The 25785-nt window shown below is 45.6% G+C and overlaps 1 protein-coding gene across 1 annotated transcript in view; it reads right to left on the bottom strand.

Annotated features, from left to right (window-relative positions):
* The window catches only part of FDX1 (ferredoxin 1), a 67591-nt gene extending 42144 nt beyond the window's left edge, over nt 1-25447 (bottom strand). Inside the window, exon 1 of the mRNA XM_030561264.1 lies at nt 25258-25447. Within this exon, the coding sequence (XP_030417124.1) occupies nt 25258-25421 (164 nt within the window). The 5' untranslated portion in view covers nt 25422-25447. The remainder of the gene's footprint in view (nt 1-25257) is intronic.
* Between the last annotated feature and the right edge of the window lie 338 nt (nt 25448-25785).

Here is a 25785-nt window from a genome sequence, read left to right as displayed (position 1 = left end):
AACTGCATTCTTAAATTTACTCACCTAAATATGGGTTAATGCTCATTATGCACTATATGTATCTTATCACTTTAAAAACAAACTTTGTATTTGTGGATAATTAAGCACTATACCCAGATGTAAAGACACTTTTCTCGGTCTGTGTGTTATGTAATTTTAACATTAACTTTAATAAATTTATTTAAATTTGTTTGCTGACATAGAGTTGGAAGCTGACGCAGCTGATGGTATCACAAAGGAAATAAGAACAGTTTTAGGAACTTTAGGGATCATAGCAGAAGATAAAAACTGGTTGGTTTGAATTTAGATGGCATAACAGCGAATGCAGGCTGTGTAACAGGAGTGTTCTCTAATTGATCAGCAATGTAACAAAGAAACAACATTAAATCGGGATGACTTTAAGTGAGGAGTTACTGTTTATATTGGATATCGCTTTACAGCCAAACCCCACACTCCTTTCCGAGACAAAACTCTCACTGAGCTCAGTACAACTTGTACCATGACAGAGGTTGAGTAAAGACTACATGGCAGATTTAAACGTCTTAGTGAGGATCCGTGTAATGGGAGCACCCAGTTTCGGACATGATGCATTTTCTCTAGGCTTTTTAATGAGCACCTTGTATGATAAATAAAAAATTAAAAGTTAGCTTAAATTTGGTTAAGGAGAAATATATATATGTTGTAATGACGGCACCAATCAGCAAGTAAAATAAGGCAGTGAGAATAACAAACAGTACAGTTGTCAAGTGATTAAAAAATTATTCATGATTAATTGCGCTTTTAAACAAAAATACTATTTATATAAATATTTTTGGATGTTTTCCACATATTTTCAAATATATCAATTTCAATTACAACACAGAATACAAAGTGTACAGTTCTCACTTTATATTTTTATTATAAATATTTGCACTGTAAAAATAAATAGTATTTTAATTCACTTAATACAAGTAATGCAGTGCAATCTCTTTATCCTCAAAGTTGAACTTACAAATGAAGAATTATGTAAAAAAAAAAAAACAAAAAAACCAAAAAAACAACTGCATTCAAAAACAAGAATTTAAATCTTTAGAGCCAACAAGTCCACTCAGTCCTACTTCTTGCTCAGACAAACAAGTTTGTTTACATTTGCAGGAGATAATGCTGCCTGCTTCTTGTTTACATCACCAGAAAGTGAAACCAGACAGTCGTATGACACTGTTGTAGCCGGTGTTGCAAAATGTGCTAAAGATTCATATGCTCCATTCATACTTCAATCACTATTCCAGAGGACATGCATCCATGCTGATGATGGGTTCTGCTCAACAACAATCAAAAGCAGTGCAGACCAACACATGGTCATTTTCGGCATCTGACTCAGATGCTACCAGCAGAAAGTAGATTTTCTTTTTTGGTGGTTCAAGTTCTGTGGTTTCCGCATCAGAGTGTTGCTCTTTTAAGACTTCTGAAAGCATGCTCCACACCCTAAACCAATCAGATTTTGGAAGGCACTTCAGATTCTTAAATCTTGGGTCGAGTGCTGTAGCTATCTTTAGAAATCTCACATTGGTACTTTCTTTGCGTTCTGTCAAATCGGCAGTGAAAAAAGGTGTTCTTAACACGGACAACATGCTGGGTCATCATCCAAGACTGCTGTAACATGAAATATATGACAGAATGCAGGTAAAACACAGCAGGAGACATACAATTCTCCAAGAAGTTCAGTCACAAATTCAATTGACACTTTTTTTTTTTTTAAAACGAGTGTCATCAGCATGGAAGCATGTCCTCTGGAATGCTGGCCAAGCATGAAGTGGCATACAAATGTTTAGCATACCTGGCATGTAAATACCTTGCAATGCCAGCTACAAAAGTGCCATGTGAACATCTGTTCTCACTTTCAGGTGACATTGTAAATAAGAAGTGGGCAGCAGTATCTCCTGTAAATGTAAACAAATTTGTTTCTTTTAGCGACTGGCTGCACAAGTAGTAGGACTGAGTAGATTTGTAGGCTCTAAAGTTTTACATTGTTTTGTTTTAGAGTGCAGTTATGTAACAAAAAAGAAATCTACATTTGTAAGTTGCACTTTCAGGATTAAGAGATTGCACTACAGTACTTGTATGAGGTGAATTAAAAAATACTATTTATCATTTTTACAGTGCAAATATTTGTACTAAAAATATAAAGTGAGTACTGTACACTTTGTATTCTGTGCTGTAATTGAAATCAATATATTTGAAAATGTAGAAAAACATCCAAAATATTTCATACATTTCAATTGGTATTCTATTGTTTAACAGTGCGATTAAATCTGCGATTAATTAGTTGGTTAAAAAGTTAACTGAGATTAATCAATAGCCCTAAAAAGCAGTATTACTTGTAGCATGGGAAGGATGTATGGTTTCAAAAGTAACTAATAAAATAAAGAGCTGTGTGATGAAGCGGGGAATTTGTTTGTATGAATGTTGTGTGTGACTCAAGTTTCCTCTACGTGTATGTTTAATGAAGTGGTAGGAAAGGGTGTTTATTGATGCAGAGGACCAAGTGTGTGGTTCCGCATAGCAGCCCGGACCCAGACAGCCTGGACACTTTGTAACTTAGAAACTGATGGCCCGAAGGCCTACTCCATCTTGGGAGCCAGCCACTTTTGACCAGCGGAACTAAGAGCTGAAGAGAGATACCCCAGGTGATCAGTTTGCCCAGAAAAGATGACAAAGGACAGAGGAGGGGCCCTGGAAGTGATATAGTGTGGGCCACTAGAAGGAGTGGTCACTTCTGGACTGGGACAAAGAGCAGCCTGAGCCCACCTGGATGTTGGAAAGTCCTATTTGGACTATGCTGAGACTTTCTATGCTCAAGGTCCCTGAGAACTTTCTGCGCTGTGTCCCAGACGTGCAATACACTCTTCTTGTTTAACCTGGGGGAGAGTCATTCCTGTCTAGAAGTCAGGGTTGCAGTGCTCCCTCTGGGTGTGGAGGCCCCCCCAGGGGATTCAGAGCGAGTGGACTCTCCAAGGAGGGCTCATAGAGACAGACAGGCCTGTTGAAGGCTCAGAGGTGTAGTTCTAGAAGGCGGTGAACCCTAGGGTTAACCCCTGAAAGAGTGACACGCCGGAGAAGGGCTGTCACACAGACAGTGAGGAGCTGAAAGAGCACTGTCCCTGTGATTCGGTGATAAGCTGCAGTAACAAGACAAAGAAAAAAAAGGTGTCTTAAAAGAAACAAGCCCAAGCCTCCCCATTGTTCTGTTGGTAAGCAAGGAGGAGGACAGAAGAAGATAAGAAAGGAAAAGCCTTTGTGTTAGGATATAGATATTCAGGCCTGTCTGCAAAGGCCTATACTTTAAGAATTTAGGTGTATTCTTATCACTGAGCTAGTTATAGAGATATAAAGGAAAGAATCAAAATCACTGTCTGCCAGTGTAAGGGCCTTCTCTTAGCCCACGTCCAGACTAACCCGCGGCATCGGCAGGTTAAGACTATATCGATCCCCGAGCACGCTTACATCAATTCCGGAACTCCATCAACCCGAACGGAGTTCCGGAATCGACACGGAGAGCCGCGGACATCGATGCCGCGCCGTCCAGATGGGTGAATACCTCGATTTTAGAAATTCAACTTCAGCTACGTTATTCCCGTAGCTGAAGTTGCGTATCTAAAATAGATTTTAATACCTAGTCTGGACGTGGCCTTACTGTGACAGTCTGAGGCCTGATTCTTACGCTAAGGCCTTCAGGTAAGTAGCAGAGGCCAGCCATAGGGTATGTCTACATCTACAATTTTGCAGCGCTGGTTGTTACAGCTGTATTAGTACAGCTGTATAGGGCCAGCGCTGCAGAGTGGCCACACTTACAGCAACCAGCGCTGCAAGTGGTGTTAGATGTGGCCACGCTGCAGCGCTGTTGCACACTGCGGGGAAGGAGACCTGCTTGGAGGGGGGGTCGGGGAACGCCAGAGCACACCGCGGGGAAGGAGACCTGCTTGGAGGGCAGTGGAGTTTGCTTAATTACCAGAGAGGCTTCCTCAGGTATGCTGGGATACCTGCTTATTCCACGGAGGTCAACAAAAACGCTGGTGAGTGTCTACACCTGATGACGATCCTCTACTCCCGAGGCATGACCGGGTGTATGGCCAGCGCTGCAAACAGGGAGTTGCAGCACTGGTAATGCCCTGCAGGTGTGTACACATCCTAAGTTGCAGCGCTGTAACCCCCTCACCAGCGCTGCAACTTTGTAGTGTAGACAAGGCCATAATAAACTGGGAAGTGTATGGTCAATCCTCACATTCCAAACTAGTCACACTGAAATAAGGTGCTATTGGGCTGTTAGGACAGGATTGTATTCCTATCACCGCCAGAGAAAGGGAAGAGCCTAGAAGATATAAAAGGAAACTTAGTTTGATAGCATCCTGTGCTATCATCACTTATCGATAGCTGGGATGTGAAATCCTCATTTCTGTATTGTTCTATCACTTTAGTCTCCACTTCCCTATTGTCTGTCTGTATAATCTCTGTCTGGTTCTGTGATTGTTTCTGTCTGCTGTATAATTAATTTTGCTGGGTATAAACAAATTAAGGTGGTGGGATATAATTGGTTAAATAATCATGTTAGGATTGGTTAGTTAAATTTCAGTAAAATGATTGGTTAAGATATAGCTAAGCAGAACAAGTTTTATTATATAGTCTGCAGTCGATCAGGAAATAAGAGGAGGGAATGGGGATGGGGGAATTGGAATCATGTTTCACTAAGAGGGGGGAATGGGAACAGGGACAGGGACACAGGCAAGGCTCTGTGGTGTCAGAGCTGGGAAGGGGGACACTAAGGAAGGAAACTGGAATCATGCTTGCTGCACTGATTACACTCAGGCTTTACAGCGCTGTTTGCACCTTTGGAGTTCGGGTATTGTTGCTCTCTGCTCATGCAGGAAGGACAAGGGAAGTGAGAGGGTGAAGGAACACTTGGGAAGAAAGGAGGCTGTAAAATTTATCTGGATTAAAACTGGAAATAAGGTGAATTGTCTCAAGCTGGTTTTTAGCTAACGTCTGTAATTGGCAGTGACATCACTTGTTTGTTAAAGTGTATAAAAAAAGTAAATTCCTAAGGGTTCATTGCTAATACCTGCCTGTCCACGTTGGAACCGACCAATATGGGACTAACACCCCTGAGTTTAGCCCATTTGTAAGTATCTTAATCAAATGCTTATACATGTTTTGTTACTGTTTGGATGTATCAAATTGCTTATTAATCAATCTTTTTGGCATGTTTAGAGCAATTGTATAAATACCATTTGGCCTTTAGATTGAATAAAGGAATTTATGGTTAAATTAGTGTTTGGTGGTTTCCCATATCAATTTCAAATATTAATAACTCCAACATTTTGGCAACTGCAGCATAACCCTTGACATTAATTTCACTTGCTCTACACCCTCAGAGTGAAGGGGTAGCAACCTATGCTCTGGGGCCAGTATAGAATTTTCTCCTAAAGAGAAATTCAATAAAGTAAGGAGAATATAGGAAGGTACTTTGGATACCTATGTGGCAAGCTTTTTGGCAAAGTACCACTGAATGCGACTGAAATTTTAGAAGCAGAAGACCCATGGGAGATCAAGGAGACAAATATGAATGCTGTCTTCTTAAAGGTAAAGAAAGCACGGACTAAGGCAGCTATGTTACAAGGATTGTCCAGTACTTGCTGGTTAAGTCTTTCCAGTAAAGTGCACCATCCTGAAGAATGAGTGGGGGGGCCCAAAATAAGCTCAGTGCAGCTGAGAGAAAACGGCTGATGAATGTGTGTCACTTTGGTAGACAAGTAAGTGATTAAAGGAAAGAATGAGGAGTTAAAAGTAGCTTTTCAGAAATTAACACTTCAGAAAATTTGGAAGGAATTGAACTGTCGGGAGTTGTAGACATGCTAAAGTGTTATAAGAAGAGAATTATTGGTTTGATAACAGAAACAAATTATGGTAGTTGGTACAGTCACACCAAATAGAACCCTGGTAGTCAAACAAATTATACAAGGAAGTCAGGTAGTAGCTACCAACACCGCCACATTTTTGTCCCCAAGAGCTTTTATAGCCATTCTGAAGGAAAAATGGGCCCTTTTCCCAAAGGAATGGTCTTAAATTAAATAAAATCACTAAGAGGAAATAAGGAGTTTCCACTGGAACTTGACTGCCTCCGAATGTACAAGATGGGAATGTAATCTGGATACAGTTGCATAAAAATAATGAGAGCAGCGCAACAGATGTTAAGCAAAAAAAATTTTTTAAGGTAATTACACAAATATATTTATGTAAGGTTTTAAGGACCTGAACCAACACTCCTGGTTTGTAAAACCCTATTTTATATGTTTAAAATGAATTGGCTTTTTTTTTTTTAAATGTTCCTCTAAAAATCCATCTGAATCTTTCATTTGAAGTTGAAAAGCTGATGGCACTTTTTGGCGGACATAGCTAGCTAGTGTTGTTTGGCTTTGTTATTTAGCCCTCAATGTACCTCAACACTTTTATAATGTTCAATATCTTTTAAAATAAGGATCTGAGGACATGGCCATGGTAGGGATTGCCAGAACTAGGAGAAAGGGGAATGACTCCGGATCCTTTTTTTAGTAATAAAATAGCAGCCAAGAGCTGCAGGAGACAAATGACAACTTAAAAAGACAGTGTCCCTCTGGAGCAATGGCAGGGATGAGGTGCACAAGAAAAGCACCATTAAGAACACTGAGGTGGCTCTGAGTAATCAGATTGTCACTTCGATAAGGGTACACGAAAAATCTGTAACAAACCTAAAATAAACAGTTAAACTTCATGTAAAAAATATATATAGCTAATAAAATGCTATAGCAAATAAAAAGTGGAAGTAAAACTATGAAAGGAATGTGCATTTCCCCATGGAATACACAGTGTATACCAGTGATGGGTAACCTGTGGCCCATCAGGGTAATCCACCTGCGGGCCACCAGACAGTTTGTTTACATTTGCACGACCACCCGCAGCTCCCAGTGGCCACAGTTTGCCGTTTCTTGCCAATGGGAGCTCTGGTAAGTGGCAGCCAGCATGTCCCTGCAGCCAGTGCTGTTTCCTGCCTTACCTAGCTTGGATTTCGTCATAGTACCTTAAATGGGAAAAGTAAAGACTGGTGCATGATTTGCCACCAAAATGCTGATGCCACTTATCAGCAACTAATTAAGGTAGCCTGGTGGCCCAATTGTAAAACAGATGTAAAAAATGCATGTTAACAATTACCTGGTTTGTGCTATAAATAATCCACCAGGAAAAAACAAAACATGGATTTATCCAGGCACAGCGCTTCAGGGGTCATCAGGAAAGATTGCAAACAGACTATGTGGAAGAGTTGCCACTTATAAGAAGAGGCAACAAATATTTACTTGTGGTTGTTGATGCATTTACTAAATAGACAGAAGCCTTCCCTACTACAAAAGACACTGCATTTGTTAACAGCAAAATTATTACTGGAGCATGTCTTTTCTAGGTTTCAGAGTAGCAGCTGTCTTAGTCTGTATCTGCAAAAAGAACAGGAGCACTTGTGGCACCTTAGAGACTAAGGCCATGGCTACACTGGCACTTTACAGTGCTGCAACTTTCACGCTCAGGGGTGTGAAAAAACACCTCCCTGAGCGCTGCAAGATACAGCGCTGTAAAGCCTGAGTGTAATCAGTGCCGCAGCACTGGGAGCGCGGCTCCCAGCGCTGCAAGCTACACCCATAGAGGATGTGGTTTACGTGCAGCGCTGGGAGAGCTCTCTTCCAGCGCTGGCGCTCCGACCACGCTCACACTTCAAAGCGCTGCCGCAGCGGCGGCGCTGCCGCAGCGGCGGCGCTGCGGCGCTTTGAAATTTCAAGTGTAGCCATACCCTAATAAATTTGAGCATAAGCTTTCGTGGGCTACACCCACTTCTTCGGATGCATAGAATGGAACATATATTGAGGAGATATATACACATATACAGAGAGCATGAAAAGGTGGGAGTTGTCTTACCAACTCTGAGAGGCCAATTAAGTAAGAGACAAAAAAACCTTTTAAAGTGATAATCAAGATAGCCCAGTACAGACAGTTTGATAAGAAGTGTGAGAATACTTACAAGGGGAGATAGATTCAATGTTTGTAATGGCTCAGCCATTCCCAGTCCCTATTCAAGCCTAAATTGGTTGTATCTAGTTTGCATATCAATTCCAGCTCAGCAGTTTCTCATTGGAGTCTGTTTTTGAAGCTTTTCTGTTGCAAAATTGCCACCCGCAGGTCTGTCATTGAATGACCAGACAGGTTAAAAGTCTTCTCCTACTAGTTTTTGAGTATCATGATTCCTGATGTCAGATTTGTGTCCATTAATTCTTTTGCGTAGAGACTGTCCAGTTTGGCCAATGTACATGGCAGAGGAGCATTTCTGGCACATGGCATACATCACATTGGTAGATATGTAACCCTTCGGCCCCTCTGAGTTGGCAGCAACAAGGGCCGAGTTCAGTATCCAGGGGTTCCATTTCAATAACTCAATGCAAAACCGGCTCGAGCCCCCACCCAGTGACCTGGGACAATAACATACCACACCCTTGGGTGCCTCTAGGAGGCAATACCTCCCCACTCACAAGCACGGAGTCTGAGTGTAGCAAAATCCTTTTAATAAAGGAGGGAAACAATGTGGCATCACATTGTGGTGTTTCTCCAAACGGGATTATAACACAAACCATAAGCAAAAACCCACCTCCAAGTACGTTTGGCAATGTCCTTTCCCCCTTAGGGTCTTAAGTCCAATCACCCCAAAGTCCAATAACCCAAAAGTCTCTGGTCAGTGCCATCCCAGAGTTCAAAAGTTTATCTACAGAGTTTTACCCCCTTAGCCTGGGTGGAAAGGGGGGGTCACACACAGGGTGTTAAGGGGCACCTTACGTGGGCCAGGGCCAACTGCTCTGCCTCTCTGTGGAGTTCTGCTGCAGCCTTCACCACACCAGCTGTGCCGCTCCTCCAGCCGACCCTTGAGCCACTCTAGCCGTCCCCGCAATCCACTCCACTCACTGTTCCATGGGCTGCTCCAACATGCTACAAATTGCTCCGCTCTGCCAGCCACTTAGCAATAGATCTTCAGGCTCCCCCCACTAGTTAACACAGCACTCAGTGATCTCAGCTCAGTAAGCTTAGCTCTATTTAGTGATTTCAGCTTGTAGCAGGGGAGCCCCGGTGCTGGTGCACCATTGGCCCAACATGAATTCAGCTCAGCAGCCTCTAGATGGACTTCTAATAGAATCAAAATTTGCTCTACTCTTCAACAGTGGAGAAAGGAGGATGTGCAATTGGTGTTCCAAGCCCTCAAAAGAGGCCCATACCATCAAGTACACACACCAGTCCCCAACCTCTCTCATTTCAATGGGTTTTGGCACCCATGTCCCTTGTCTAGCAAGTGCTACTTAATTGATAATGAGACATCTCTGTCGTAAAGCAGTCTCATAGTTCCTCATTCACATAATCAGAGTGACAACACTTTATTCCTCCTGCCCAGTAACAAAGAAATTGGGGAGCCCAGAGCTGTCAAAATAACCATCCCAGGCTGCCGTGGGCTATGCTAGGTGGGGTGGGTATGCCAATGCAAATACCTAAAATTCCTTTCCACACTCCCCATAATTCACCACCAGATGTCAGGGTAGAGCTCATCCTGATTCTGCTTACAGATATGCAGCTGAATAAGCCCCTGATGGTATGGCTGATGTGATTAGGTCCTATGATGATGTCACTTGAATAGATATGTGGACAGAGCTGGCATTGGGCTTTGTTGCAAGGATAGGTTCCTGTTAGTGTTTTTGTTCAGTGATGTGTGGTTGCTGGTGAGCATTTGCTTCAGGTTGGGGGGTTGTCTGTAAGCGAGGACAGGTCTGTCTCCCAAGATCTGTGTGAGTGGGGGATCATCTTTCAGGATACGTTGTAGATCTTTGATGATGTGCTGGAGAGGTTTTACTCTTTTCCAGGTGGGGAATGCCCCTGACAATAATCAAGGAACAACCTTCACTGAGAAGATAAAGAAAGATGCTTGCATCATACTCGAAACAGAGCAAAAATTTCACATACACTACCATGTCAAGTTTCTGACTTGGTGGAAAAGACAAACAGATCAAAAAAAAATGTTAAAGAAGGTGGTGTGTGAATCAGGTAAAGACTGGGATGAAAAGTTGCCTTTTATTCTTATGGCTTTAAGAGGGATCTAAAATAAAACTGGTGTCTCTCCTGTTACTGTCATGACAGGTAGAGAGATGAGACTCCCTGAACATTTGTTCACAGTCCCCATGCCAAACCTAATGAAGGAAGGGTAGATCACAGAACAATGAGTAAGACAGCTGAGGGAAAATTTATAAGACATGTACGTGTATCGCAGAGGAGCAGGGGCAGAATCATGACAAAACCAGAGTATGCTTTAACAAACAAGCCCAAAATGTAGATTGGCAAGTAGGAGACAGAGTGATGGTGCAGTTAACCCTGGGGGAGGGGGAGTGGCACCTGTTTTCCAGCACCTAGATATGGAAGCCCCTACTTTATAATACAAAATAGCCAGGCCTGCAGTTTCTGGTACTAATAGAAGCAGGATCTAAAAGTGAGAAAACACAGAAACAACAATCCAAGTTTAGGAATATGAGGAAGCCTCTCTCATTGAAGTAACAGCAAGAAGCACAAGTCAGTTGTGGTGTGAAATAAATAATGTCACCGGGTATTGCATACAATTATGCAAATGGGCTGAAGACAAGCGAAAGCATGGCGATTGTGTAAGGATTGACAATTGTAGGATCAATCCCTATTTAGGGAATGGTATCCTGAATTTTCCATACATGCATGCAAGGTATGCAGGGCATGACATGTTCTGTGTTCCCTGTAAAATGTAAACAAACAATGGCTTATTGATAATTACCCTTTTTGGAATCAGGAAGGTGTGACAAAGCTCTGTCCTTGTCTCCGTGGGTCCCGCATTTCCTGGCAGATTTTGCTAGCCTCGGAGGCTTACTGTGACCCTCCAGGTAGCCCTTCTCTCTCTCTAGAGGCAAGGGTCACAGCTTATTGAGCCATTTTCATCATGAGCCAGCAAGGGAAGTAAGGAGAAGCAACCCTCCCTCGCAGAGTCTCTGTTGTCTCCTAGTCTCAGTGATTAACCGGGGAGGGGAGTGTGACAGTTGCAGTCTATATGGTTTTATAAAATATGCTAATGGGTAAATATAATGTAACTGAAATATGCTTCATACAAAAGGTCTCTTCTAAGGTATCATTACAAAGCTTATAATCTACTGAGTGTGATCATCCTATTTGTATAAATGTACCACTTGTATCTGAAACTAGAAATATGAAATATAACTGAGGGCCTATTGTAATTATACAAAGTTTGGGCCATTAATGGTGGTTTGAAATCTTGATGAGTCCCATTAACCAGGACAATTGTCTGCAGATGGGTGTGTTTTACCTGTAAATCTTCCTGTATACCTGTGTGCTGGCAAGTGGGCAATGAAGTCTTGCAGTGACATGTGATCATGTCACCTGAACTGGAATCCATCTTTAACCTGTTTTTTTTCCACTGGGAGGAGGAGGGGTGGAAACCCAGAGAGGGACAAAGGATTCCCGCCTTAGGCAAAAGATATATAAAGGAGTGGAACAGAACAAAGAGGAGAGAGGAGCCATTATGAAGAATCCTCTAGCTACCGCCTTAGCTGGAACAAGAGCTGTACCAGGGGACAATTGTGCCCAGGCCTGGAAGGTGTCCAGTCTGAGGAAAAGACTTACTGAAGCATCTCTGAGGGTGAGATTATCTGTATTCAGTTTGATTAGACATAGATTTATGCATTTTATTTTATTTTGCTTGGTGACTTTGTTCTGTTACTACCTGGAACCACTTAAATTCTACTTTCTGTATTTAATAAAAATCACTTTTTACATATTAACTCAGAGTATGCATTAATACCTGGGGGAGCAAACATCTCTCTGTTAGTGTTATAGAGGGTGAACAACTTATGAGTTTACCCTGCTTAAGCTTTATACAGGGTAAAACAGATTTATTTGGGTTCAGACCGCATTAGGAATTGAGCATCTGAGTGTTAGACAGGAACACTTCTGTGAGCTGCTTTCAGGTAAACCTACATCTTTGAGGCAAGTAATTCAGACCCTCAGTCTTTGTTAGAGCAGACGGGAGTGTCTGGCTCAGCAAGACAGGGTGCTGGAGTCCTGTGCTGGCAGGAAAAGCAGAGGTAAAAGTAGTCTTGGCACACTGGGTGGCAGCTCCCAAGGGGGTTTCTGTGATCTAACCTGTCTCAGGGAGGGGGAGCCCAGGCCCGCCCTCTACTCCAGGCTCCAGCTCAAGGACCCTAATAGTAGCAGCTATGGAAGCTGACTTTTTGGAAATAGGACATGTATAATTCCCTAGGCCACTTCCGGACAGCAGTCCTCACTCAATATCTCCTTCACTGTTCCCTCAGGGCCTCCTTCCTTGCACCTGATATGGATTTGCACTGCTCTGTTCCTCTAACAGCACGGCTTCCTCCTACAGCTCCTGACACACTCACCTCACTGACTAACTGGCCCTAGGTGTCTTGATTAACCTGAAGCAACTGCCATTTGGTTACCATGGTACCAGGGATTTGATTAGCCTGGGGCTAAACATACCTGTTCCTCACTACTTTACTATAGCCATCTGGCCTCATCCCTTCACAAAGAGTAGAAATAATGGTAGCACAAATATCGGTTATTGAAAAGGAAAATTCAGAATACCTCAAGGTGGAGGCAGGAGTCAGTCATGAATTTGTATTAAGGCCCCTTAAAGAAGTGCTGTACAATAATGTATACATATACCTGCATTATTTAACTTGACTTCATTGCATTTGCCAAAAGGATTGTGTCCACCATAGCTTGGCTAATTTTACAGCAAAATGATAAAGGACTATTAGAAAGACTTTGTGATAGAAATGCAGAAGTAAAAGCACTCAAATCAATTCAATGGCAAAGCCTCAGGAGCCTATCCACCAGTGATATAACAGGGTGGTTTGGAGACAGAGCATCCATCTGAAACTAGGTGGACATTGAGATCACGTGGGAACACGATCGAGCATTCCAACACAAGCTGGCTGCAGACATACAAAGCCCAATGAATGAGCAAAGTAAAGAACTTATATACATTCAAAAGTTCTTGATTAATATGTGACACTCTGTACCTCAAAGCAGCATCCTGGCACTCCAGATTCACAATGGTGATATTGTTGGGTCTAAACTTTTGGTGAACTTTGGGGAGCCAAAACACACCCAGACTGGCTGTCTCTGGATAATCCTTCCTGAACCCTTTTGAACAACACACTGACCTGCAAACTACTCATGACACCCCCTTTCTCAAGTAGCCATTAGCCTTTATCTCTATGCATTTACTTGATTGATTATGCATGACCATTATCTTTTGTTAATCACTTTGTTTACTTCTGTGTATAAATATTGATGCTCACCCCTAATAAAGGGGCCACACTTAATCTAAAGCTTTTAGAGCTAAGGATAGTGTGAGCCCGTTGATCAACGCATTGGTGTCTGGTCTCTGACAGAATTGTGTGCCCCATACCAACTCCGCACGAACTCGGGTGCTGGAGAGGTGAGTGAGGACTTGCTTTATTTACCTAACAATTTGGGGGCTCGTCTGGGATTCCTTCTGGTGCGGTACCTCTGTCCAGTGGTCAGACCACTCATATATGAATTGGCAAGGCGCCACAGGAGATTTCTCCCAGCCAATTCAATATTGAGGGGTCGTGTATTGGACAGCAGGGTAAACGCCAGTTGGAGGGCTCCTGTCAGACACCATGGGTCAAGGGACTAGCGTGCCTCTTGAGAGTCCGTTGGGGATTGTAAATAAGTTATGGAACAAAGGGAAACTCCCAGTACAGACAGGAATGTCTAGGAAGAAGTTGTACACACTATGTGTAAGGAATTGGACTGGGTATACCGCGGTATTGGCCGACCCGGAGATGAGGTGGCCTTCGTATGGCTCTTTCGAAAGGCTGCCTTAAGAGGAGTAAAGGGCCAGATCGAAAAAGACCATCCGGGACAGTTATGTTACTGGTTTTGTTGGGACACAGCAGCAGAGCTGTGGAAATCTTTAAAAATTATGGCAGTCAGGTACTCTCCCGAGAGTGAACCCCCTCCAGGTTATTTTGATGAAGGGTGTAGACCACGGCGTGTTTTGACTCGTCAGCTGGTCCCCTCTGCACCTGCCCCTATTCCTCCGCAGGGGGACTCTCTCCATGTAGCAGAGGGGAATCTGCAGGATCCCAAATTGGAATTTCTGCAGAAGGATGAGGAGGAAATGAAGGGGCAAACCTCGGGAGGAGTAGTTACTAGGCTAATGTCCAAGCAGATACAGCAGGGTGCATGCCCCCCCCCCCCCCCCCGAGGATAGCCCAGAGGATGTCCCCGTCAAATCTCTTGCGAGTAATAAAAGTATAGTCAGAGAGATGCCTTTACAGGTGCACGATCAACCTTATATGGGCAATGATGGACGGTTACAACATGCTAATATTGTGGAATATAAAGGATGGCTAGAATGGGATTTGAAAGAGTGGGGACGGCTGTCAGGGTCTTTTGGGGAAAATCCCCGAAAGATCATAAAAACAATCTTTCTAGAAGTTCTAAGTTATAATCCTACTTATACGGATGTGGATCAGTTGTTAAGTAGAGTTTTGACCGGAGAGGAACGTAGTAGATTGTGGATGGCAGAAAGGACATGGGGAGATAGCAATGCAGTTAATCTTACTTGGATGGATAGGCGGGATCTGGCCGCTGGCTGGAATCCCCTAGACTGGACTCAGCCAAGGCTGACTCAGCTGCGAACAGATCGAGAGCGATTGTTAGAGAGACTCAAGGAAATGGCTCGCCGCTCGCCTAATCAGGCTAAGTTCATGCAGATTCGGCAGGAATCTGATGAGCCGCCCAGAAAGTTCTGGTCGAGGCTATTGGAGGGGGCCCGAATGTTCACTCAGATGGATCCTGAGAGAGAAGCAGACCACCCTACTCTTATTTCGTTTTTTGTGAATCAGTCGGTGCCCCCTGTAAGGGATTACTTCTTAAAGTTTCGCCCTGGTTGGGGAGGTGAGTCAGTCACTTCAGTGTTGGACGTAGCTGATTTTGCCTGGGAGAAAGAAAGGGAAAGTAGTAAAAAGAAAGAGAAAAAGGAAGAATATAAGCTGATGGCTTTAGCTTTTCAGGGCGGTGTTCGAGGCAAAGGCCGTGGCCGTGGCAGGGGATTCCAGGGTGCTCGGGGAAGAGGTTCCTGGCGACCCCAGCCATCAGGAAATTGTTTTCAGTGCGGACAGCCCGGTCACTTTAAACGTGAATGCCCCTGGGGACGCCCAGAGGGTCTGGTTGCATCCGCAGATGCTTACACAAGTGAGGAATGCACCCCTGCACCACCAGCTCAGCCCATTCCCCAGGCCTGGATCAACTACGGGAAACAGCAGCAGCCGCAGCAAACTCAGCCTCCTCAATGACGGTACCCGGGGGGTGAAGGCAAACAATGTGATGGTCTTATTTCCTTAATGTCTTTAGCCGGCTCCTTTCTCACTTTCTCCCCTCCCAGCAAAGAGCCTCGTTTAACCCTTTCAGTCCAGGGACTGCCTGTCTCTTTCCTCATTGATACTGGGGCTACTTTCTCTCTTTTAAATCATGCCCCCTCTCCCTGGCTATCCTCTGAGATTAAAATTGCGACTGGGGTGGAGGGCAACCCACAGTCTCTGGGACTCACTTTGCCTTTGAATGTTATTTATGCTGATAAATGTTTTCCTCACCGTTTTCTTTTTTCCCCAGCTTGTCCGATCCCTTTGATGGGCCGGGATTTACTCTGTAAGCTTGAGGCTACTTTAACCTGCACTCCTGAAGGGGTAGGATTATTGATGACAGTGTTAGGAGATTCTGCCCCTACTCAGGGTAATTGGGAAACACCTCCCTCTCTCTCCCCTGACCTCACTGACTTGCCTCCAACCCTCTGGGGAATTTCTGATACTGATGTTGGCCTGCTCCTTTCGGCAGAGCCCGTAAGGATTCAGGTGAAGCCTTCCTTAACCCCCCCGTCAGTCCCTCAATACCCCCTGTCGCTGGAAGCCCGGGAGGGCATCCGCCCCATTATCGAGGGATTCATTGCACAAAAGCTAGTCCGCCCTCAGCGCACTCCCTGTAACACCCCTATACTGCCTGTCAAAAAGCCTCCTAAAAAGGACGGAGACCCTGTTCGTTGGCGCTTTGTACAGGATCTACGAGTTGTTAATCAGTATGTGGTCCCTCTTCATGCAGTAGTTCCTGACCCAGCTACTATCATCAGCCAAATCCCCTGGGATGCTGAGTGGTTCACTGTTATTGACTTAAAATCAGCTTTTTTCAGCATTCCTGTGCACCCAGACTCTCAGTATCTCTTTGGTTTCACCTGGGAGGGACAAAGTTATGTCTGGCAACGACTTCCTCAAGGCTACAGAGACAGCCCCACGATTTTCAGCCAGTGCCTCCGCCACGACTTGGAAGGTTTCACCAGTCCGCAGGGATCCACATTGGTCCTATACGTAGATGACATCCTATTAGGTAATCGCAAAGAAGCTGCCCTCCGCATCGATGGTAAGGCACTTTTATTATACCTACACACCAGAGGCCACAAGGTAGACCCTAAAAAGATTCAGTGGGACTCACAGAAGGTCCGATATCTGGGCTTCCTGTTAACCCCAGAGGGAAGACAGATGGACCCAGCCCGCATAAAGACTATTCAAAACTGCCCTCTACCGAACACCAAGAAACAACTTCAAGGTTTCTTAGGATTAATTGGCTTCTGTCGCCCCTGGTTGCCGTCCTGCGGGGAGTTAAGCAAACCGCTCCACCGACTCACTGCTAACCTTGCTCCTGACCCTTTGCAGTGGTCCCCGGACACTATTCAAGCCTTTCAGTTACTCAAGGACAGTGTGGCCTCCTCCATGTCTCTCCGACCCCCAATTACAGCAAACCCTTTCACCTTTTTGTCCACGAGAGGGGCGGAATTGCTAGTGGTGTCCTTACCCAGCTGAGCGGGCCCCACCATTTCCCGCTTGCTTTTTACTCTCAGCAAATCGACCCTGTCGCTCAAGGAACCCCATCCTGCACCCGGACTCTAGCAGCAGCTGCCCTGCTGATCACAAAGGCAAAGAGCCTAACCCTGGGTCATTTTACCACGGTTTGGACCTCTCATGCCTTGTCAGCCCTTCTGCGTAGGGGCACAACCCAAGTCTTTTCGGCCCATCGTCAGCAACAGCTAGAGGCCGAACTCTTAGAAGACACTAACCTAATTTTTGAAAGGTGTGGACCCCTTAATCCAGCTACCTTGCTTCCTGACCTGCCAGTCCCCCAGGATCAGCACGACTGTGTGGAAGTAGTTTCCAGCATCTTACAAATAAGGGACAACCTGTTTGACGTGCCACTGGACAATCCCGATTGCATCCTCTTCTCGGACGGAAGCTCCTTCTATGTTGATGGCAAGCGTTTCACAGGTTATGCTGTCACCTCTGAATGGGACATTCAAGAGGCCGCCTCACTGCCAGGCAACTGGGGAGCCCAAGCCGCTGAACTCTATGCCCTGGCCCGAGCTTGCCAGTTGGCCGCTGGTAAGACCGTTACCATTTTTACTGATAGCAAATATGCTTTTGGAGTTGTGCATTGTCATATCCACCTCTGGAAGTTTTGAGGTTTCCTGACAGCTGCCGGTAAACCCATTCAGCACCTCCCCCTCATCCACAAGCTTTCGGACGCCCTCCAAAAACCCTCTGTCCTGGCTGTAGTTCACTGCCGGGCCCATACTAAAGATAGTAGCCCCGTTACCCGTGGGAATGCCCTGGCTGACGCCTCCGCCAAGAAGGCTGCCAGCTTACCTTTAGCCATGCCCACATTGGCTATTGCAGCCTCCTCCTTTACTCCACCGCACCCCGTACCAGTACCTGCTGCTGAACTACAATCGTGGGAGAGCCTCGGGGCCACTCTGGTCAAAGGGACCTGGCTTATGCCAGATGGCCGAGCCTGCCTCCCTCGCTCCACATACCCCGTGGCAGTTCGCTGGCACCATGATAAAGGGGGTCACTACGGCACGCACGCCCTCGTGGACACCATCGCTAGCTTTTGGTATGCTCCAGGCATTCAACCCTATTGCCTATCAATAGTGAAAGCATGCAGCACATGTCAGCGTAATGGACCTGCTCCGCCTCTTAACAAAATTAAGGGTGGAAGACCTCCGCCTGCTGCTCCATTTCAACATCTTCAAATTGACTTTGCAGATATGCCAAAGGCTTTTGGGAAAAAGCACCTCCTTGTTTTGGTTTGCCCTCTGACTTCCTAGGTCGAAGCTTTTCCTACTGCTAATTGTACTGCTGCCACAGGAAGGCGAAGATTCTCCTTAGAGACATTGTACCCCGTTTTGGCATCCCTCTTGTGCTCGACTCAGATCGCGGACCTCACTTTACTGGTCATGTCCTTGGCCGTTTAGAACAAGGACTGGGCATTTCACACTCCTTTCATACACCCTACCACCCCCAGTCTAGCGGGAAAGTTGAGCGTATGAATAGGGAACTTAAACTTATATTGGCTAAATACTGTCAGGAAACAGGATTAAAGTGGCCTCAGGTACTTCCTTTGGTCCTGTTTCACCTTCGTACTCGCCCAACCCGCGCATTGGGATTATCCCCCTTTGAACTGCTCTATGGACACCCCCCTTTCAAAGGCGGGGCGCTACCACGTGCTGATGTTTCACTATTGGGAGGGGATCATATGACCGCGTGTCAGTTTCTCTCCCTACAAGCTCGCCTCCGTACCCTTTGGAAAGCCTCGCAGTCTTCCCAGACCGTGCCGCTGGAGGAACAGATCCACCCGTTCCAACCAGGGGACTTCGTCTGGGCCAAAAAGTTTGTTCGTGACGACACCCTCCAGCCAAGGTTTACTGGACCCCACCAGGTTCTTTTGACAACCCAGACTGCAGTGTTCCTGGAAGGACGCAAATCTTGGATCCACCACTCCCACGTCAAGCCAGCCGTAGTGGACCACAGTGACGGACCAGCAGCTCTTGTCACCACTGAGGACACTGCCTTCGACCAGTGGACCAGCTTACCTCTCTCAGACATTAGACTTAAATTGACTCGAAAAAAATGAGAGGACCCTTTATTCTGACAACTGTATGGTTTTTTTTATGCTTTTTTAGTTTATTTTCTGCTTATGAAGATAATGCTTTTATTAGATATTCCCACGAGGTTAAAACTCGTATTTTAGGAAATAGAAGTAATTGCTGGGTATGTACTCAATTTCCAGTAAATGCAGCACAGGGACTCCCCTTCACACCCATTCCCCTAACCACTGCTAATATGACTTGGATGCCACCGACTAGAATAAAAGATCCAGTCCAACCCAATCTTACATGGGACAAAACAGGAGTGCCAATTAACAAATATCTCAGGGTAACCAATCAAACAGGATCACTGTGTTTTGTTAAAGGAAAAGGGTCAACTTTTGTGGGAACAAGTAAATGCAACATATATTTTAATGGCACCACCTTTAGTAAAAATCTTGGCTTCAAGCCTTGCACATCCCACTTATCCCATATGTGGATCCCTCACCCCGATCCAACCTTTTCAACTTTTTCATGGAGGGGCAGGTTTTCAGAGTCAGTTTTTAAAAAGCCCTGCTCAGATCTCAAGGGTGTCCAACTAATTGTTAAAGGATACACAATTGCCTTCTACAACTGCTCAAGCAGTACTACACTGTCCTTTGAGAACAACACTACCAAATTGTGCCTCTGCAGTTCACACAACGACCCCTCTGCGTTACCAGGGGAACAGTGGTACAACGGGTGGTGGGTTACCTCCTACTTTGAGAAATGGAATACCCAAAACGCATTATATGGAACATACTGGGTGTGCGGGCCCAAAGCTTATTATTTTCTCTCCCCTGATTGGGCAGGGTCATGTTATTTGGCATGGCTAGCACTGCCTTCTCGCATCTCCCTCACTCCCCCTCATTTTCCCCACGTTCGTAACATCCGTGAAACTGACAGAGATATTAATCTCCGTGATGGTTTGTCCTGGCAGCAGTGGGCTGGTCACACTAGCTTGAAGGGTGCTATCATCCGTCTCCAGGGACTATTAGAATCTTTGACCAATGAAACTGCAACCCTATTTGAAAATCAGGCCGGGGAAATGTCCCAGCTGCGCCAGTTAGCTTTGCAAAACAGAATGGCTTTAGACATAATGTTAGCAGCCCAGGGAGGAACTTGCGCCCTCATAAATGAAGAATGCTGTGTTTTTGTAAATGACACCAACTCTGACACTTTTCAACGTACCAAACACCTAAGGGAAATGGCTAAAAACTACTCCTCTGGCCAGCCACCTTATGATTGGTGGGGAGCCTTATGGAATTGGCTGCCCGGATTTGGGTGGGTTAAAAAACTCTTGGTGGGTGTTGTTGGGGCCATAGTAGTCCTTATAATACTGTGTTGCTGTATTCAGTGTGCCCCCTCCCTCATAAACTCATGTAAGTCAGTTTATTCTTTTCCCACTTCAGCTAAAAGCCTTACTCTCTTCGAATTGGCCCAGGCTGAAATTGCCAAGCGGCCCTTGAGATCTTGAAATAGGGTGTAGCTTTTTGATTAATAGTTATCTCAAAGCTACAAATGGAGGAATGTTGGGTCTAAACTTTTGGTGAACTTTGGGGAGCCAAAACACACCCAGACTGGCCGTCTCTGCATAATCCTTTCTGAACCCTTTATCGAACAAAGCACTGACCTGCAAACTACTCATGACACCCCCTTTCTCAAGTAGCCATTAGCCTTTATCTCTATGCATTTACTTGTTAACTTGCTTTTCCTGTAAAATCTTGATTGATTATGCATGACCATTATCTTTTGTTAATCACTTTGTTTACTTCTGTGTATAAATATTGATGCTCACCCCTAATAAAGGGGCCACACTTAATCTAAAGCTTTTAGAGCTAAGGATAGTGTGAGCCCGTTGATCAACGCATTGGTGTCTGATCTCTGACAGAATTGTGTGCCCCATACCAACTCCGCACGAACTCGGGTGCTGGAGAGGTGAGTGAGGACTTGCTTTATTTACCTAACAATATGATTAAGTATGTTTTGTTTGGACCTTGACCTTGAAGGGCAAGAACTGCGCGCAGTGAGGAAGCAAAATTCTTTGCTTTAGGCTGTAATAAAATTGATGCCTTGACAATCCCTCCCTGATTGTCTTTCGAGACCCACCCTCGCCACAACCTTCCTGGCCAGTGGCAGATTAGCCACTGAGCCCATGGGGCCCTGGCCAACGGGGTTCCCAGCAGTCAAAGCCCAAAGTACCAGCTTCCAAGAACAGAGAAGCCCCCGCCCCCACAGCAGCAGCTCCCCGACCCAGTCAGCAGCCACAAGACAGGAAAGGCTCCTCCCACTAGAAGCCTCTGACCCCATCAGAAGATGTGGGGCAGAAGGACAAGCCTCCACTCCCAACCCACTCTCCAGCAGAAGCGCCAAGCCAGAAGAAGCCCCAGGGCCCTGACCCTGGTCCCCCGCAGAGGCACAGGGCAGTGGCAGGGGAAGCCCCAGTACCCAGACCCCTGCTGCAGCCCTGGGACTGGAGGAGCTCTCACTCCTCACTGCGGCCCCAAGGCTGTGGGGACAGAGCTTCTCTGGTCTTGAGGATTCAGTTGGGGGGTGGGGGGTGCAGAAAGGAGCAAAAGGGGTTGCCGTGCTGCAGTTGGGGGGGGCAGAATGGAGGGGAAGGGCAGAAAGGGGTAGGGCTGTTGGCAGGGCTGCAGGCAGAAGTGGTGGGGAAGGCCCCCCCACTTGCTCTGGCCCACGGCCCCAGGAAAGCTTAATCCACCTCTGCTCCTGGTTGAGAAGCACTGTTCTTGAATGCCGCGGAAGCGATTGCTGTCCAACTCTAAAGCTGGACAAATCTAGGAGAGGCAACCACATACCCTCTTAGTGGGCACAAGTTTATTTTAGGCCCCAATATTGCAAACTTTAAATTATGCATGTTGTCCCATCAGCAACAGAAATACTTGTGTACTTAAAGAACCTGCATGGATTTGCAGGATTAAGGCTAAATTTGCACTATTCATTACAAAAATCATGAAGTGCTTCGAAATCTACTGATGTCAAGTACTACATAAGAGGTAGGTAGTGTGTGATTCTAGTTAAATTTGACAAGATGACAAGCTTTCTAATTTTTATTAAAACTTCCCAGAAGAAAACAAAATTCAGAACTTCCCCCAGTGAGGAAAAGGAAGCCTGGAGTACTGAGGCAAAAGCTCTGATAGTAAGAGGAAGCTCTCTATTCAGAATGTCAAGAATTCCTCAACATACCTCAGTTAAGTAAGGCCAAAACTGAATTTCAAATACTTTAAAATGTAAACATGTATTTGTAATGTAAATGGGCATGTCAGTGACTAGGAAAAAAAATCTGCTTTAACTGTCGAAGTCTGATCTTGCAGACATTTACATACACAAACTTTCCACAGGTTGAAGTTCAATGGCAGTATTTATATGAATAAAATAAATTAAGTGCATAAGTATCTTCGGGATCATGCCATAACTTAACTTTTAAATTTGAGTACAGATCTATAAAAAAAGGAAGGGAAACAACTTGAAATAAATGTGTTAGTCTCTAAGGTAGTGGTCCCCAATGTGGTGCCCATGGGTGCCATGGCGTCCACCAGGGCATTTATGTGCACCCGCCGAGTGTCCAGCAGGGGACCTGCTGGGGACAGAGAACTCACGCTGTGGGCGCAGTGTTCTCTGTTCCCAACAGGTGCGGGGCCTGCCTAGTTCCCAGCAGGGGAGAGAAGCTGTGGCCCCATGCCTGCCAAGGACAGAGAACTCAGGGGCTGCGGGCACTGGTGTTCTTGGTCCACGGAAGGTGCAGGGCCCGCCTAGTGCCCAGCAGAGAAGAGAATCTGGGGCCCCATGCCTGCCAGGGACAGAGTACTCCAGGGCTGCAGGCACCAGTGTTCTCTGTCCTCGTGGCTTTTCTTCGGCTTCTCTCTGGATTAATATATTATTATTTAATGTACAAATACAAAATAAGCCTTGAAAAATTGTTGGCACTTGCCATACTCTTCTGAAAACATGAATGTGCTACTGGTCACAAAAAGGTTGGGGACCACTGCTCTAAGGTGCCACAAGTATTCCTGTTCTTTTTGTGGATACAGACTAACATGACTGCTACTCTGAAACCTGAAGTTAGGAATTAACAATATTTAGTAACAAAGCAGACCAAACTGTAGATGGTGCTATAGTTGCATGTCTTATGAAATCAAGTGTTCAAATGCTCTTCTACTTAAACGACTTATACAGATTTTTTTTTTTTTTAAATCTGTATAATGGTAGTGCCAGGAGAGTCTAATCAGCCTATAATCTCCGGCACCAATCCTGCAAACATTTACACATGCCTTTAAATCAAAAGGGACTATTGCTTGGCATTAAGTATACCTCTACCTCGATATAACGCTGACCTCGGAAGCCAAAAAAATCTTACCGTGTTATAGGTTTTATTGAACTTGCTTTGATCCACCAGAGTGTGCAGCCCCGCCCCGGAGCACTGCTTTACCACGTTATGTCCGAATTTGTGTTATATCGGGTCACGTTATATCGAGGTAGAGGTGTACACGAATAAGTGTCTGCAGAACCCTGCCTAAACAGACAATAAATTGAGAGAGCCAATTTCTCCCATTCATCAGGAGGCTTCAAAAGAGTGTTTCTTTGAACAATGACGCTATATTATGTTGAGGCCTCTGGTTAATTACAGTGAAATTTCAAAATCTACTTCCAATGAAAGTTGAGGATTTAATGTACTACTTTAAAAAGCAAAGCAATTATGCATACTTGTCCTGTCAATACAGGATTTTTTAAATCTAAACAGTGATAATATAATTTCTTGTCATTTGGTAAATTGCAACAAATATTGTATTTATTTCAGTGCCATTGTTTGCACTTCTAAATGAAAAGCCTCAAGAAGATCAGCCCATGATACAATTATTTTATTTCTAGACTTGCCAAGAACTAGAGCTTTCCTTAGCTGGCTAGATATCAAGCCTGCCTTATTTAGGACAGATCTCCAGCATGTTTGCGTGACTTCCAGAGTTGAATTTCTAAAACTAATATCAGGTTGCCTTAATGAAGACGCAGAGGAGATTATAGTTATCTACCCATGACATTTTAACTAGAAAGTGGAGTACAAATAACAGGTTTTGCCTGACCTGCTGGTACAGCTTGGGATACTTAATAGGTGAACAATATATAAATCATACTTTCACCTTGGCAAGATTTAACATTTCATCATTGAGGAATGCACTGGAATAAAGCTGAAGCCAGTTTAAAACACCCTATGTAGTTTGTAAATAAAGAGGGAAGACTTGGCAGCTCCAATGGTTTTTGTGGACACTACTGTATAAAGAAGGGAATTCTTGTACAATTCTAAGAAAGGCTATTTGCACAATGGAAGGAATTGTTCGCTCTGAAATTAATTTGCATTTAACATCTCAGTATTTAATATAATTAGTTAGAGGCTTCCGGCACTTCTCTTTTAAAGCAGAAGATTTTGAAAATCTTTTTTTTAGTTTTAATTTGGTTTTAGCTCTGCTAGCATTTCAAGTTCTGTCCACAGAAAGTGAGTAATTTTTGGTATTGTGCAACTATTCAGATACCACCCAAGAGAGTTTATGATCCCTGGAGTTACTGCTCAATTCTGTTCCCTCTGCTGGTTGTCGCACCGAACATTAGCAATTCCCCACAGCTCTTCCAGAAGAAGAAGTCATTTAATAACACCCACCAGTGCACATGCCGGGGACAATTCCGACCGTAAGGCCCCAATCCTGCAAACCCTTGCGCATAACTGTCACCCACCCGCACCGACGCTTTCCGGCCTGGGGTGTAAGTGAGAGGTGGCTCTAACAAGCGGGGACCAGGGGAGGGGAGGGAAAACCCGCCCGGGGAAGCGCATGGTAATGACAGAGGGATGACGCTGACACGTCCCCGCCCCCCGGCTCACTGGTTTCACGCCCACCCCAGTCCCGGTACCAGCTCACACGCTAGGCTCGGCCGCCGCTTCCCCCCGGCAGCTGCCGACCTCCCAGGCGGCTCCCGTACAGCGCCGAGCCCAGGGCGCCAGGCCTGGCACTACCCGCGGGCAGGGTCAGAGGCGCCGGGCGAGGCAGCAAGGAAGCAAGCGGGGAAGGAAGCCCCTCGGGGGGGGGGGGGGTTTGGATCCACCGAGTCTCCTGCCCGCTTACCTGAGCCGCGCCCGGGCAGAGACGCCGAAGAACCGGCCCGGTGTCCGGGCAGCAACGCAGTCTCCGCTCGGCCTCCCCGCGGCTCCCCGGGACGCGGCCAGGAGCCAGCGGCGGGAGGAGGCCGCGGCGGCCCGCAGGAGACTCGCGGTGCCCGGAGCAGCCATGGCAGGGGCGGGCAGCAACGAAACAGCCGACCCCGCCCACTGTGAGTAAAGTCCACCCGCTTATACAACCGGCACAAGCTACGGCTATTCCCCAAGGCACTTACGTCTTCTGCGGAGTGTAGTCCTCGCTCCAGTGGCAAGTGACTGTTGACGGTTGGTACGCAAAATGGGCAGAGCAATCTCCTCTTCCTGTGCGGGGAATACGCAATGTCCGTAGAGCCGTCTTCTAGTCCACAGCCGAGGTTACGCAAATTGCGTTGTGTGTCCTTGCTTGAAGCTGTGGAGAGTGTTAGGCCATATCCCGGGCGCCCTGCCTGGTGCTGCGGCCCCCTCTCCAACCCTGCCCTAAGCCCCCTACCTACTG

Source organism: Gopherus evgoodei, chromosome 1 (assembly GCF_007399415.2).
Source record: "Gopherus evgoodei ecotype Sinaloan lineage chromosome 1, rGopEvg1_v1.p, whole genome shotgun sequence".
NCBI classification, from domain to species: domain Eukaryota; kingdom Metazoa; phylum Chordata; order Testudines; family Testudinidae; genus Gopherus; species Gopherus evgoodei.
Note: the sequence above shows the minus strand (reverse complement) of the source record. Positions and strands in the feature narration are given on the sequence as shown.